The sequence below is a fragment of the Carassius gibelio genome, chromosome B7 (assembly GCF_023724105.1).
Source record: "Carassius gibelio isolate Cgi1373 ecotype wild population from Czech Republic chromosome B7, carGib1.2-hapl.c, whole genome shotgun sequence".
Taxonomy (NCBI): Eukaryota; Metazoa; Chordata; class Actinopteri; order Cypriniformes; family Cyprinidae; genus Carassius; species Carassius gibelio.
In genome coordinates this window covers 4,230,332-4,247,728 of record NC_068402.1, presented here as the reverse complement: position 1 = coordinate 4,247,728, position 17,397 = coordinate 4,230,332, and the positions used below count along the sequence as shown (strand labels likewise).

At 39.3% G+C, this 17,397-nt stretch overlaps 1 protein-coding gene across 1 annotated transcript in view; it reads left to right on the top strand.

The window, feature by feature from the left end:
- The first annotated feature begins 10,004 nt into the window (after nucleotides 1-10,004).
- LOC127961833 (obscurin-like) overlaps nucleotides 10,005-17,397 on the top strand; it is a 78,737-nt gene continuing 71,344 nt past the window's right edge. The window contains exons 1-4 of the mRNA XM_052561105.1: nucleotides 10,005-10,011; nucleotides 12,700-12,948; nucleotides 13,933-14,184; nucleotides 14,311-14,583. Coding sequence (XP_052417065.1) covers nucleotides 10,005-10,011; nucleotides 12,700-12,948; nucleotides 13,933-14,184; nucleotides 14,311-14,583 — 781 coding nt within the window. The remainder of the gene's footprint in view (nucleotides 10,012-12,699; nucleotides 12,949-13,932; nucleotides 14,185-14,310; nucleotides 14,584-17,397) is intronic.

The following is a 17,397-nucleotide window of genomic DNA, read 5'->3' as shown; positions in this document are numbered from 1 at the left end:
TCGCAGCATCCGATGGGGCCTCAAACTCAGAACATCGAACGGGTAAGCCTCGCCAGACGGGGTTAAAAGATGTGAGAGTAGCTGAGGGTAGCTTTTTTTTTTTTTGCAGGATTTGGCGAGAGGACGAGACTCGTGGCGTCGGACGGTTAAGCCTCGCCTACCGTCAAATGGAAAGGTAAGTTGTGTGGCCGAGAGACTGTTGCCGACGTTCGAAGGGAGCACACACATCGAACGGGTAAGCCTCGCCGACCGTAGGGTGGAAACGTAAAGCAAGTCTGACCAGGAGGCTCTCGCCAGCGTCCGAAGGGAGCACACACATCGAACGGGTAAGCCTCGCTGACCATAGAAAAGGAAAAGGTAAGGTTGTCTAACCGGGAGGCTCTCGCCGGCGTCCGAAGGGAGCACGCGCATCGAACGGGTAAGCCTCTCCGGATGGCGGACAGAAAAGGTAACGATAGGTGGCCAGGAGGCTCTTGCCAGCGTCCGGCGGGGACAAACTGGGTGAGCCTCGCAGGCCGTAGGTTGGAAAAGGTAAGTTTGCGTGGTCGTTAGGCTGTAGTCGGCGTTTAAGGGAGTTTGCTACTCCTGGCAAGAGACGGTTTAGCCTTGGTGACCATAGGAAGGAAGGAGAGTTTATTGTGTGTTAGGTACTTGCAGCATTTAAGCATCTTGCTTGTAGGTTAGTAACCTGAAACACACAGTAGGGTCGTGGTTGGCTGGCCAGGAGGCTGTCGCCGGCGTCCGATGGGAGCACTCACATCGGACGGGTAAGCCTCGCTGGCCAAGGGTGGAAAAGGTCAGGTTGTCTAGCCAGGAGGCTCGGACCGACGTCCGATAGGAGCTTAGCTCCAGGAATCGAACGGGTAAACCTCTCTGGCTGAAGGACGGAAAAGGTTGTCCGGCCGGGAGGCTCTTACCTTCGTCCGACAGGAGCTTAGCTCCCGGATAGAACGGTTAAGCCTCGCTGGCCAAAGGACGGAAAAGGTAAGGTTGTCTAGCCGGGAAGCTCTCGCCTACGTTAGATGGGAGCCTTAACTCCATGCGTTGGGCGGGTAAACTTCTCCGTACGAAAGACAGAAATGGAAAAGCAGGTAGCCGGGGGCTTTCACCTACGTCCGAAGGGAGTGTGAGCTCCAGGCAACGAACGGGTAAGCCTTGTTGGCCGCAGAATGGAAAAGGTGAGGTTGTCTGGCCGGGAGGCTCTCGTCAGCATCCGATTGGAGCTCAAGCTCTTGGCATCGAAGAGAGAAGCCTTGCCGGCCATAGGATTGAAAAAAGGTAAGGTTATCAGGTCGGGAGGCTATGGCTAGCATCCGGTGTCTTTTTATTTATTATTTATTTATTTATTTATTTTCTATATTTATTTGTATTTTCATTTATTATATTTATTAAAATTGCGACACCAGATGGGTAGTCACTCCAGCCATCGGAGGGAAAATTGAGATTGTTTTATCTGCGAAGAGCCCGTTAGTGTTCGGCGAAAGCGTAACTTGCGGTATTGAATGGGTACATCTTGCCATCGAAGGGAAAATTTATTTGGGCTGCAATGTACTCATTGGTGTTCGATAGGTAAATGTCGCTTTTTTTTTTTTTTTTTTTTTTTTTTTTGCCTTTTTTTTTAATCGGGTAAGCTTCGCTGGTGGTTGGATGGAAAGTCCAAGATTGATTAAGTGGGAAAGCATCTGGCAGGATTTGAATATTTGCGTTGTCAAACGAGTAAGCTTTGCTGATAGTTGAATGGAGAAGGCAAAGGTTGGTTCAACCGGGAGCCCTCTTGCAGCGCCTGGCAGGGAGTTTGATACTAAGGATGATTTATAATGGTTGAATGGAGAAGGCAAAGGTTGGTTCAACCGGGAGCCCTCTTGCAGCGCCTGGCAGGGAGTTCGATACTAAGGATGATTTATTTGTCTACGAGGGTAGACGCTGTGAGGCTTACTTGGATAATTGTTTAGCACATCCAATGAGCTGCTTCCGATAATGAGTCCGAAAAAATCTTGGTGCAGTCATAGTATCCGAAATTAAGCGTGCAAAAATAAATTAGGATTTCCTGTGCCAGTGTACCCCAAATGGGTGCCATGTATCGGCGATGTGGTCATTGTCAGCACGTGAGATCGATGGTACATATCGACGATGTAATCGTGCATGGGTGGAGTAAGAGAAAGATTCTTTATACTGTCTGAGCTTACTATTTACCATTTTGACCATGCAGGTGCACGAAAAGAGCCTATGGAATCGCCCATAATCAAAAAAAAAAAAATATATATATATATATATACTTTCGGAAGTACTGATACACTGGTATTAAGTATAAGTACTATATTTAAATACTGCTAGTTCATGTAGTCGGCACTACGATCATCTCGCTTGTCCAATGATTTTTTTTTTTTTTTTTTTTAAACCTACGGGCTCACATCGTCCTTTGAGGGCACGGGCGAGCGGGAAATGCAGTGCTGAGATGGGATAACGGAGCGGTTTGATTAATTAAGGTAGGCCGAATTAAGGTAGGCCGCCTAATGATTATTATAAAAAACGTTGGTTGGAGAATGGGCCTAATATCGTCTTGGCTATTGTCGATACATGATGCTATCTCCGCAACCTCAGATGCATGGCATGCCTTTAGGCGGAGGTGATGTGTGGTATTTTTTATTTTTTTTTTATATATATTTAAGTGTAGGAAAGGCTCCTGCGGGAGCAGACGCTGCAACAGCAGTGGGGAGAACGGGAAAGGCTCCTGCGGGAGCAGACACTGCTACGGCAGTGTGGAGGTACAGGAAAGGCTCCTGCGGGAGCAGACACTGCGCGGCAGTGAGGAGGTGTAGGAAGGCTCCTGCGGGAGCAGACACTGCACAGCAGGGAGAAGGTGTAGGAAGGCTCCTGCGGGAGCAGACACTGCACAGCAGTGAGGAGGTATAGGAAGGGCTCCTGCGGGAGCAGACACTGCTGCGGCAGTGGGGAGAACGGGAAAGGCTCCTGCGGGAGCAGACACTGCTGCGGCAGTGGGGAGAGACGGGAAAGGCTCCTGCGGGAGCAGACACTGCTGCGGCAGTGGGGAGATACGGAAAAGGCTCCTGCGGGAGCAGACACTGCAGCGGCAGTGGGGAGATACGGGAAAGGCTCCTACGGGAGCAGACACTGCAGCGGCGGTGGGGAGATACAGGAAAGGCTCCTGCGGGAGCAGACACTCCAGCGGCGGTGGGGAGGTACAAGAAAGGCTCCTGCAGGAGCAGACACTGCAGCGGCGGTGGGGAGGTACAGGAAAGGCCCCTGCGGGAGCAGACACTGCTGCGGCAGTGAGGAGGTACATGAAAGGCTACTTGCTTCGGCTGCTGTAGATGTTGGCTGTGGGAAGAGTAAAAAGTGTTAGTAATATTTGATGGGGCAAGCTAAAAATGGATGGGTAGCCTACTGTGTTACCAGCTTAGCAATTTGTTGCCTGATTTGACGATTCCTCAGGCCTTGTCCACCTTATTATGTTCCTGTTGGAAAAGCATCTTTCCTCTCATTTGGCCTCCGGGCTCTTTAGACGGACTCCCGAGTGGATACGTTTGGAACGCTGTTTTCACGTTGTATTATGGACTGTGGAAACAGAGGCTTTTGGAAACGATTGAGCATGTTTAGTCTTGTAAGGCGTTGTACCGAAAGACATGATTATAGCAGTAACGTTAACCCCTTACAAGATACCCCCCATTTTTGGCATGGAGGCAGAAATTATATACCCAAAATAAAGATGTTTCTGTTCATGATTCTTTCTGACTAGATCCATGATCAACATTTGTCCACGAGCTAACACTTTGACGTTTACCGTTCAGGAATAGGAATAGTTTTCCTGACATGATGGAAAATTAATCACTGGAATTATGTTTTATCGAAATATTGGTCAGATATAAAAGCCAAAGTCTTTGGACTTCAATTGATGCGCGGCTTATCCAGATCAAGTAAGAGAGTGATGTTTAACGTGCTGTGAAAACGAAACATAGACTGGGGCCGTTGGCGATGCTTGCAGCAAATGGGTTAACGGCAGTTATGTGCTATTTGCTTCCAAGTGGTTTCTAAAGAGACTTACTTTCCGGTTTTCCGTATTACGGTCCTTAAAAGGCGATGGTAATTTTACTCATGCTTGCTATCCTGCATCAAAACACGAGGGCAGATGCGTTTTAGATTAATTTTGAGTGATCACGCCAGTGAATGGTAAAATAGGTCCCTAAATGATTTGGTCCTACCAGAAGACTTGCATGCAAATGAAAATTTTTAAATTAAATTAAGCATTTAGCAGGCGCTTTTATCCAGAGACTCTTTTTTTTTTTTTTTTTTGAACTTATGTCTGTATCATTTCGGCGAGGTTTAAACGTGCGCGGTAAGGCGAATGTAACAATAATAATAATAATAATAATGCATTTTATTTGTAGGAACAAACGCCAAAAGCAATACAATAATTCATTAAAGACAGACGGTCTTGAATAAATGTGACTTAATCAACAAAAATCGCCCAACATAGGTGCATGCAGAAGAAGTACATACCATAGCGTAGGGGCTTTATATGAAAAGGCTCTTTCCCCCATGGTCTTTAGCTCACATTATGGCTGGTGAAGTGAAGAGTTAGTAGAGCGAAGAGAGCGTGATGGAATATCAGGACTGATGAGTTCACAAAAATACTCAGGTGCAGTCCCATGAAGTGCCTAGTATGTTAAGATAAGAATTTTAAAATCAATTCTCATGTTTACGGGAGCCCGTGTAATTGTGAAAGAACCGGTGTAATGTGTTCGCGAGGAGAAGTACAAGCGTGCGGCAGAATTTGTATACTGAAGCTTGCTCAACGATTTAGCTGGAAGGCCTGAGAACGAGGCATTACGATAATCTAACCTAATGCCTTTGGCTTCGTGGTTAAAAAGTGGCATCATCATCCGACGGAACGGTGTATCTGTAGTCCAAATCTATGCGGAATCCACACCCCGGATCAGCGGGTGGCGGTAATGCACCTTTACGTTGGTTTGCCAAAACCTCCGTAAAACACTACTAGAAGAAGACGGAACAAAACTTTAGCCGCAAGACTGCTTTTAGATGCAACACTTTGAATGCAAACTGCCGTAAAAATCCAATGAAGAAAAAGAAGAACCTGTTTTTTTTTTAGCGTCTTCGCCTGGAAATGTATTAGTCTGCGTGCCGCTAGAGGAAGCGGCCTCAAACTGCCACTCGGCCGGAACGCCGTGGTGAAAGGCTGAACCGTGGTTGGATTCTTTCTGCTGCAATCCAGCGCTCGACGAGAGCTCGGTCTCGGGCGGCGCGATCGTGTATCGAGCAGGCAAGCTCGGAGTTGCACGGTCTATTGGCCACGATGTGTGGCTTGGCGAGGATAGCAGCTGTCGCGATGACGCTTAATGCTGCTCAACGGCCGTGTTTGGCTGGGTAGAAATGATCTCGGGTCCGGCAAAAGCAGCAGGTCTTATAAATCCCCTGTGTAGCACTCTTCGTTGGTACGAAAATTGGGTCTGTGATAAGGTGACTGACGAGGCGAACCAGCATGCTGATAAACCGTCAATGGATAGAGGTAAGTCAGCGATATTTATACTGTGGGATTGATTACTTGATTGTGGTCCACCTGTGATGATTAGGCTAAGTATCTGACGCGCTCCTCCCGAATCTTCATAGATAATTACATTTATTCTCCTTAAATGGAGTTCACAAAACTTTTTTTTGACACTGCAGGCAAACATTTTTTTTTCACTATTTTAATTTTTTTGAACACAGTGTAAATATAATCCATTGCTATTTGTACTTAGTGTAAATAGCATCTATTGCTAAGAAAATATGCTATTTACACCTAATGCAAATAGTCCCTGCCTAAAAGAATGCATTTCGTTTCCGCCACTAAATAAAGAAATTAATTAAAAAAAATAATTAATAAAGAAATAGCAACTTTTTATCCCACAATTATAAAATTTATATCTCGCATTGTCCATATATCGCAATTCTGAGAAAAATTCAGAATGAATGGTAATTTGGAATGGTTATTTTTATTTTTTTTAAAAGGTCGGCCTACCTTTCTTTAATAAATAAATAAACATTGCTTTTCATTGTCTAAATATATAATAAATAAATTCAGACTAGCAGTTTGTGATTTTCTGCATTTATTGAACATTACACTGCATTTTGTCTATTTTGCAACAAGATTCAATTAAAACACAGCGCTATACATGCACTCGGGAGAACTTTTACAGATTTATTTATTCATCCAGATTTATTTTATAATCCATGAAGCACTTCATCCAGTAGCTTCGCTCTCCTTGACAAAAAAAGCAAACTTTAATTATGTTGTTAGTTTTGACTAGTCATAAAGTATTTAGAGATAGCCTATCTCTAATCCGATTTCTTACTAGTGCAATTATAAATGCAGGTATCTCTAATTGTCATTGTGACTAGTCGAAGTTATATTTATGGATAGTCAAAACAACATTTTAATATGGCTTGCGATACTTTAGGGTTACAGAAAAACCCAGCCCTAGTGGCAACCAGGCGGTAAGGAAGTCAACCGGAAGTTGAAGTCGGCTGCGTCCCGCCACCTTTTAGCAGAACTTCACTTGCGTTAGCATTCCCATTGACTCCCATTCATTTTGGCGTCACTTTGACAGCGAATAACTTTACATCTGAGGCGTTTAAAGACTCCATTTGTCCATTATTTATTTCTAAAGATACACGACAATGTATAAAGTGCTCCATTACCTTCTATGTTACATTATGGCCCGTATAAACAGTTTTTGTAAAAATAGGCTAACGATTGCGTCATAACCACTCGACTCTCTGTCGCATTACCGTACAGACAGGAGGAGAAGCTTGCAGGCAATTAACTTAATATGGCGTACTGGCGTTACATTTTAAAATACTATACAAAATAATAAATCAGAATATTACTCTTGCTCATTCACACCAAAGAACTCCCCGCTCAAGCTCGCCGTCTCTGCAAGATTAACGATGGCAGTTTGCACGCACAGCTACTAGAAGATGTCTGACAGGTTGCTGACGTCGTCAAGCTTCGTTTGAGTCTGCGCGTCAGAAACGGAAGTGATAAAAAACGCTAAAAATGGGCTTCACTTGTCTCAATTGAGTTCCAATGGGGTCGCTGTGTCCAATTCTTTTACTGTCTATGGTGGCAACCCTGCATAAAATCTCTATAAAGACGCTGATGCACACACAGCATAAGGTGGCAGAAGCAGAAGGGGATTCACTCAGCTGCTCATTCTGCACTGATGAAAACTGCTCAAAGTGTTTGTAGATGAGCAGCAGTGATTCAGAAATTCTTAGTAACATAGATGTCTTCACACTTCCCTTTTCTAAGACATTTGGCAAAACCACTTCTCTTGCCCATATATATATATATGTTTTATAAATAAAGACACACACACACACACACACACACACACACACACACACACACACACACACACACACTCACTCATCATACTTTAGGCAAAAACACTTTTTCAAGAGACAAAACCTTTTTAGGGGAGAGATCATGCATTTTTGATGCTCTGTGTGATTTTCTTTTTTAACCTTAGAATATACGCTTGCATTTTCTTCACCATTTTCTTATACAATGTCAATTAGATTTGCTCTCTTCCTCTCGTGCTCTTCTTTACAGGAAGTGTTTATTATATAGCACAGACTGTGTGTTGAAATGTGTGCATTAATAGATCAGTATGGAGCTCAGGTTGCTTCCTCTAATGCTCTGTGAGTATATTTCTCATTTATGTATTATTTTTCTTATTTTGTTTAGTGATTGAGTGAATCAGTGAATCGCTGTGTTTTTAATATTGATGAGTTTTTCATTCATGCTGCTAATAATCTGTGGCAGAATATCAAATCACTCAGTTCATGATATCTGTGAGTGACAGACAATCATGTGCTGTAGTTGAATGGGGTCAGTGTTGGTTATTGTCGAGCAGTGTATCTGATTTCTTGACCGATTAGAAATAAGAGAATATTTAAGTTGCCTATACACTACCAGCCAAATGTGCGATTTTTAATGTTTTTAAACAAGTCTCTTCTGTTCACCAATTCATTTGATCCAAAGTACAGAAAAAATGTACAATTTAGAACTATTTTGTACGATTTAAAATGTAAATATATTTAAATATATTTTAAAATATATTTTATTCCTGTGGTTTCAAAGCTAAATGTTTATCATCATTACTCCAGTCACATGATACTTCAGAAATCATTCTAATATTCTGATTTGCTGATCAAAAAAGAAAAGAAAAAAAAAAAAAGAAATTATATTGAATATTCAGCTTCACATCACAGGAATAAATTACATATTAGAAAGGTATTTCCTTAGGAAAAAGGTAGAAACAGCTGTCATTGTTTGCTTTGCTATACACAATACACGTCAAAATAAGTGCAAGATCTGTGATTTATCAAAAATAGTTACTCTTAAAGTAATATTTACACAATTAAATTAGTGTTCAGTTAATGAGCTTGTTTTAATTCTCCCACCTTATTTAGCATAAAGTGATGATTAACTATACTGAAAGTCATTTAAACTCCCCTAGTGGTGAAAATCACATTATTTATAATGTTGTATACGTCTGTCTGGTGGTATGCTTAATATTGCTGATTTTTTTTTCTTAAAAGTGCAATCTACAAAAGTAATTCACAAATTAGGTTTGAAACAGCCCTTCAGTACTTCTTTTTAACAAAAAAAAAAAAAAAAAAAAAAAAATATGACAGTATATTTTCTTCTTAGAAATGTGGTTTATGTACCTCTCAGAAATACACTTAAAATGACATTTAAGTATACTTGACTTATACGTAAAAAGTAAAAAATTATTTGAGCTATACTTGTTCTCCAAAAATATTTGAATTGTTATACAGTAGAGGGCGCTATTACATATCCTGTGTACAGAATATCCAAAACACAAGCGAAGAAGAAACCGAAAAACAACAGATGCTTCCACATGTATTATAACATGATCATCAGATATAAAAAAGCATCAAAACTGTAGAGTTGTGGAATAAAAAATTGACCTATTAAGAGGGAATAATGACTGTCAAGCTTTGGTGTGTTGATCGGCTCTATCTACATTTTCATCTCCAATTGATAATATATTTTTCAGCTTTTTGTTTAAAATGCTACAAGTATTTAATTAGTAAACTATCAATTAACGTCTCTAGTTTACGCATGTAACCATGGTTCTTCGAGGGAATGAGACGTTGCTTATGAAAACCCTGCAGTGTTGCAGATGTCCAACATGGACACACCTGCTAAAAAGGCCTTGGAGGTCGCAATACCCCAAGTAGAGTGAGCCTTGGCTCCCGACAGCAGGGGAAAGACCAGAGGACTCATTGGTGGCATTGATAGTCTCAACTATCCAACGACTAATAGTTTGCGTAGATGCAGGAAAACCCCTTTTGGGGGGACTGATTTTCTCCACTGGGCAGTTCTTTGGACGTATGCCTCCAGCGCTCTAACTGGACACATACAATTTAGCTTCTCTTGGTCGGTGCTCCCGAAAGGGAGGAGGGTTGAAGGCCTGCAGCACTACAGGTTGTGGTGTGACAGAGGGAACCTTAGGAAAGTCAAAGATAAGTCCAGGTGCAAAGTCAAGATAAGTAGGGGCCACTGAGAGGGCCTAAAGGTCTCTGATTCTCCTCAGAGAGGTTATAGCCAACAGAAAGGTAGTTTTGAGGGTCAGATGTCTGTCTGATATGTCTTGTATTGGCTCGAATGGAGCATTACAAAGGGCCACTAACACCACAACCACAAACGTGCCTGCATTGTGGTCGAATCCCACACTACACCTAGATAGGTGGTTCTCTGGACTGGAGAAAGTAAACTGTTCTTGGTGTTCAGTCTCAAACCCAGCTCCCCCATGTGTGCGAGTACGACATCTTTGTGTTGAACCGCCATCTGCTCTGACTGAGCTAAAATCAACCAATCATCGATATAATTCAGAATGCAGATTCCCTGCATATGAAGAGGAAACAGAGCCGCATCTACACATTTTGTAAACATGCAGGGTGAGAGTACAAGGCCGAAGGGAAGTACTCGGTATTGGTAAGCTTCGCCCCCGTAAGTTCCTGTGTTGTGGAAGGATGGAGATGTGGAAGTATGCATCTTTGAGATCTATTGTGACAAACCAGTCCTCGGATCTGATGCAACATGCATGATCCTGAGCATTTTGAACTTCAGCATCATAACTGAATGATTTAAGTCCCGCAGATCTATGATCGGACGCAACACCCCATCCTTCTTTGGAACTATGAAATACCGGCTGTAAGACCCGGACTCCCTGTCTTGACGAGGGACCACCTCGATGGCCTCCTTCCTTAATAGGGTATTCTTGTTCCGTAACCAGAGCCTGCTCGGGGCGACTAACATCGAGATAAACCTGTTCAATCTTGGCGATGGAGAGCCGAACTGGATACGGTAGCCTTTTTATACTGTGCGCAGGACCCATTTGAGATAAATTTGGCAGTAGTTTCCTTGCTGCTAAATAATCTACTAAGGGAATTAGTCTCTCGAAGACTGACCTCTGCTGTAAGATGCCTCTGAAGGGGCGGCGAGCGTCATTCAGCGATTCATTTGATGAATGCAAGGGCCAGACAAAGGTTGTCACAATCAGATGAGTTTTAAGGACTAAATTAGTGACTACTGGGGGACTTTAAACATTCAAATGAATGTGAAAAGTTTAAGGATATTCAAAGTCATATGGCATTTTTAAGCAGCTTCATAAATAAATCAATGTGATTTTCTTTTTGTTTTTTAGTGTTGATTTCCAACATCTCCCCTGGATGGACTCAAGGTGATTCAAATTTTTGTTTAAATCTTCCCTTCTTTTTTTAAACTGTAAAACTGTAATTGTTGAGCCATTTTGTCTCATTGTACAGATGAGGTGACATGATTCTCACCTTACAGCCATCAAACATCAAAAGGAAACTTAAAAGTGTAAGAATATCAACAAATTAATTCAGATGAGTTAAGTCTCTGCAGCAGAATTATGGAACGTGTTAAATAATACCGTAGTTAAAGTCACTTTATGTAATGTTTATGTATACGTGTATTGTGAAATGTTTTTTAGAGTTAATTTTGACAAATGTTGTATTTCCATGCTTTAGAAAGATTCCAGTAAACACAGCTAATAGGAGTTAGAAGTGAAAAGTGGAAAAAATAAAACAATCTGAGAGCAGACCACAAATGTGAAGTGTCTGTTGTCTTTTTCATATTAATACTGAAAAATGCAAGAAAATAATGATAATCACAACCAAGCTCTTGTGACAGATATTCTTGTGATCCTGATGTCATACAAAAACACAAAGTGTTACTTTATTTCACTCAGGGAAAAAACAGAGCATGACAAAAACTGAACAGCTCATACAGTCAAACTGACACAAAATGATTATTTGTAGCACAAATGCAATATCTGAAGTTCCTCAAACTGGAAGTGTTCTCATACTGTATATTAAAACATGGCAGGTTCAGATTTAAAGGGATAGTTCACCCCAAAAATGTTCATTTTCAAAACACAAATTAAGAAATTTTTGATGAACACTGAGAGCTTTCAGACCCTGCATAGACAGCAACGCAACTGAAATGTTAACGAAGTAAAGAAATAAGTAATGAAATGTAGTAAAGACACCGGCAAAATAGTCCATGTGACATCAGGGGTTCAACCGTAATTTTAAGAAGCTACGAGAATATATTTTAATGCGGAAAGAAAACAAAAATAATGACTTTATTCAACAATTCTTGTTTTCCTCATCTTGTCTGCAGCAGTGTGGAGAGAACAGTGTTGTATAAAGTACCTGAAAGTCATACTCAAGTAAAAGGAGAGATATCTTACCAGAAAATTACTTTGGCAGAAGTTGAAGTCACCGTTTAGAATATTACTTGAGTACAAGTCTTAAATTATGTGATATTTGTTCTACTTAAGTACAAAAAAGTATTTTTTTTTAAATTGTAAAAGTACTTGAGTATTGAAAGTAAAAGTACAAGTAAATGCAAAATGGAAAATAAATATATATAAATATATATATAGATATAGATGCATAACAGTGCTTTTATCCTTGTTTGGAACTATTTTCGTTAGCAAAATTGAGCAAAAACTGGCAATATTATATCTAAATTAAATTAAATGTTTTCATGCATTTGCAGAAAAATTTTACATTTTTTCAGTCTACAATTTAGAATGCCTGGAATATTGACTTTTAATAGACTAATAAACCAATGTGCTTGCACTATAGACTACATGAGTCAGATTGCACATCATTACAACACTGTAAAAGCTGACTAAAATATAAAAAATCAAGTAAAGCACAGATACTCCCGAAGAATACTTAAGTACTGTAAGGAAGTACTTTTACTTTGTTACATTACACCACTGGCAGAGAGCATCACATGCATGCGTGCGTTCAATGTAAGCAGCAGAACACACATTATTTTTGTTATTTTTGTCGCATGGACTATTTCACCAATGTTTCTGGGTCTGGGAACATTTCAGTTGCATTGCTGTCTATAGAGGATCAGAGAGCTCTCAGATTTCATCAAACGTAACTTAACTTGTGTTCAAAAGATGAACGAAGTACTTACGGGTTTGGAACTACATGAGGGTGAGTAATAAATGGCATAATTTTCATTTTTGGGTGAACTAACCCTTTAAATTGTTTCATTATTAATATACATGTTTTGTTGTTGTTCCGTTCTTCTAGAGAGACCTAAACCTCTTCTGACTGTTCAGCCTGAACCATCACAGATATTGATTGGAGATACAGTCACTCTCACATGTGACATACAGGGTGAAGGATGGACATACACATGGCAGTGTGGAGGTAGAGAGCAGGCCTCTATGGAGAAAGAGTTCAACATCACTGCAGTGTCCACACAGAAATGCAGGTGTTGTGTCAAGAGACAATCAGACACCTCTGAATGGAGTGAAGAAGTGACTCTGACTGTGTTGTGTGAGTCATCATGATCTTGCTCAGCCCCAAAATATGCTCACCTCTGATTCCCAGATGGAACTTGCTCACTTTTATAAATCTAACAAATAATTTCCTGTGTCTTTTATCTAATAAAAATATAATGATCTTATATATTAACTTCAGGCCAATGAAACTTTTGATTTGTGATGGATTATTAATAGCAGTATGACAGAATAGGCTTGACTCATTGCAGATAACATGAATCCAGGCCATTTTCAACCAGATATTTCAGTCTAGAATGCCCCTGGTGACTGTAAGGTTACTAATTTAAATAATAATAATAAATGTATTATTATAAATGTTATTTTCAACTCAAAAGTAAATTTGCATGTAATGTAGGTATTTCAATTAATTTAAAATTCTTGTAAAATTACTAATGCCTCCCCCAGTCTTTTGCATAATAAGTTGGCGAATCTGTGTTTTGGCAGATAAAATTAGCCAAAAAAAAAAAACCCTTTCTTTAAATGATAATTGTTGGTGCGAATTGTCTAAACAGGTTGTTCCTATTCTCTTAATGAGTAATGGGTGTTTTTTGGGCATAACGTGCAATAAACCAAATTCCATTCCCTTTAAGAGCCAGTTGCGCTCGTGCTATGATGGATTTGCTATTTACATGGCAGAATTTGGCAAGCGCAAAGACAGAACACAAACAATTCTTATGCATTGCAATCCTTTAATTTTAAATATTTGGCATGTTTGTGTGCTGCTGTGCGTCCCTGTGTTTAATAAGCAGCGTGTACGCTCTTTAAATAACAAAGAGAAAACATTGCGTCAGACTTTAGACCAGGTTTGAGTTGGTCTATGGTGCAGATTTTCAGCTCCTTAAAATAGCATTGCGCCTGAACAACTACAACTTTACAGATCTTCTTTATGCACCAAGAGCTTCTAACACTCCAAAGAGAAAGAAAAATTTAAATAGCATCATATGACCCCTTTAATAAATTAATGTTGCAATATTTACAGACAAACCCAAAGTAAGTGTAAAGCCGCAGAGTTCAGTGTTCACTGGAGACACAGTTACTCTGAGCTGTGATGTGGGACAGTCAACGGGACGAACGATTTTCTGGTTCAAAGACTTCGAGAGAATAAAAGCTAGTGATGATGTAGAAATACGGAGTAATGTGAGTATGTCTGATGGAGGACAGTATAGGTGCAGTGCACAAAAAGGAAAGTACTTCACAACTCAAAGTCAAAGACTTGTGCTAACAGTAAGTGGTAAGTGCTGTTTTTATTTTTATAAAGTGCTATAATATTATGCAAATTCATGTAATTTATCAACAAGTATCAAGAACAGTCAGTTCAATTTTCAAACATTTGAAGTGTGTCCTGCAATCATTACAGAGAGACCCAAGCCTGTGTTGCGTGTAGATCCTGATGAACATGTGTTCAGAGGACAGACGGTCATTCTCACATGTGACATACAGGAGACAGACGTCAGCAGCTGGAGCTACATCTGGAGTAAAGATGATTCAGAGATTGATGTCAGTCAGTCACAGGAATACAGAATCAGTTCTGTTAATGAATCTCACACGGGTCGTTACAGCTGTACTGGAAGAGAAACAGGAGGATCACGATCCTCACACACCAGTGACACAGTTACACTCACACTATCAGGTGAGAGACTTTATATCTGTTTATCACACATGAGTAAAAATGAACAGAACATGATTCACAAACAGGTCCAAGAGGCATTACATTCAGACAAAATCAACTCGATTTTACATCCATGATCAGACTTTAACAAAACAAGTCCTATTAAATATCTTAGATAGCACTAACATGTTTTGATATTCATGAAATTGTCTGATTATGTTTCCTGTCTTTTAGCTCCATCGTCAGTGGTCAAACTGCTCAGTTCTCTGCTGGCAGCTTCTCCATATCTGCTAGTGTCCATCATACTGGGAGTCAAGTGCTACAGAGCTCATGGTGAGATCTCTCTCTTTCTCATCTGTTCTTGTTCAGACGGGTTTATCCTGATCTACAATTGTTAACTTTGTTTTTTAAATGTCACTTATTCCAAGTTTTGGGTGTTTTACAGTTCAGACTGATCAGTATGCTGTTACAGAGGAATGAAAGTCTACAGCTATGATGAATGAATCCCATCATTATTCTGTTTAACAATATCATCTGCTCAAAGGAACTCTGCTTGAGTCACATTAGTTCACTCTATGGATAAATCTTTGGATTAAACGCTGTAAAACTTCTAAGCCAAGTTCTAACAGTAATATACCATTGAAAGCATTGCATCTTGTTTTCTTCTGTCAAAACAACTGCATTGAAAATAGTGTCATAAGTACTCTTTTTTTTCCAAATAATGCAGTATGATTTTAGAGTCTAGTTCTTCATAATCTTTTCTATTGGAATCATCATTTTTCAAGGCCCTACATGATTCAGTCCCAGGGATGGACATATTCAGATCATTAAATAATACTAGGGCTGGGATAAACGATTATTTTTTAAATGATTAATCTAGCGATTATTTTTTCGATGCATCGATTAATCTAGCGATTATTTTTTCCCAGACCGATTCGATTTCGATTATCTCCCCATTAATTGACTACTAACAATTTATACATGTTGATTTACATATCTGAATGAAAAAAACATGAATTCCTTAACATTGCAATATATGTTTATTGCTCTTAAAATTACTAAATAAAAGACTGACTAAGAATGCATTACTTTGCACTTGTGTAGAGATAGCATTCAATAAAACCTCGAAGCCTTGAAAACACATAGCTTACTGAAACAAGCTTACTGAACACATAGGGCCTAGCTTACTGAAAAAAGTTCTTCTTTCAGATGAAAATAACAACAACTTGATGTCTAGCATTCAATAAAAAAGGTCACCCAAAATACTTGTTTAGAGCAATCGAAAGAATACAGTAACCAATGTAAACTTGAGGGCTTTAAGCTAATACAGAGAATGCTTTTCCAAAAAACAAAAACAAAACAAAAAACAAATATTAACAGTGGGAGCCAGCAGCCTGTCATGGAGAAAGAAAAAAAATATCCGAATGCTCCACGTGAAACTTTGGCGTTCCGCCCTTTTTCTGTCGTGTTTAATGATTTTGATTAATATGCACAACAAGGGAGAGAGAGAGAGAGCAAGAAGCGCTCGTGTTGTTGAAGACTGTGAGTGTGCGCGCGCAGCCGGGGCTCTCTCTCGTACGCGCCGTCAGGCACAGCGATCAAATAAGGCTTTGACCGCCGCCGCCGCCAAAAAAAAAAGATCAATGCAGAAAAACCCCTGGATTGGTTATATAACTTTGGACAGAATGTTGATCCGGCCATCGCGCATATTCAGCGCACATAAGGTAAACGTTTTGCAAACGTTTTTTAGAGAAATAAAAACAGGTCGATGAATCGATGTGCATATTTTGCATCGACGTATTTTTGCGTTGTCCCAGCCCTAAATAATAGCCATTTTCATTGGTTAAAAACTAAATGTTGGTAAGAAATAAAATATAGGCCAGGGAAGTTTTTAAAATTAGTTTGATGCTCCGGCGGAGAATAAAAATGAATTTATACGTTTTTGTAAGAAAAATATACATATTTAAAACTTTATAAATACTTTTCTCTCACTTCTGCTCACTGTCATGCAGGCAAACCTTTCTGGGAAATATATTCTTTCATTGTTATTACCAACATTATGTGCATTAAACATTATTTTATGTCACGGTTTCCTAAACTGGGCTTTGTGAATTAATTGTAAGGGGTTTATGAGTTTAATTAAAAGCTAATAATTAATTAAATCATACAAATGTTAAACTAAAATAATATTTCAATATTTCATTTGTTTAACCGCATGTAATATGAACTTGTCAATGCCAGAGAACTATGAACATGCAAATGTGATTCTTAATTCTTAAAATATATATATTTTTTCAATCTCAGGGGTACTTTAAGTAAATATATTAGTTGAAAGATGAAAGAAAGTTTTGTGAATCTTGAATTCATGAATTTGTCCATTTTAATGTTTTTTAAAGACAAAATCTTTCTAAAGACATTAAAATACAAAATAGAGTGATACTGTAATTCAAATCAAAATTAATGTGTTCATCAGTAGCTGATGCAATATTTAAACTCTTCTGAAACCTGAAATGAATTTGACTAATGATTGTTTTTTGTGTGAATGTCCACAAAACTGAAAGACTTTTTGAGTGTATACAAGCAGAAGACTATTTAAAAAGGAAATATTTAAAATATGAAAAAGAGGAATTTGGGAGACAATAAATTATATATTAACAATAATTATTTATTGCTATTGTGTAAATAATATGTAATCATCTAATTACAAGTACTTAATTTTTGTAATCTGATTACTTAATCCAGATTACGTGTAATCAGTGAATTCACAGCTCTGTCTCGAATTACCGATGAATCACTGCAATGAATCAGTTCTTTACAAATAATTTTGGTCAAACT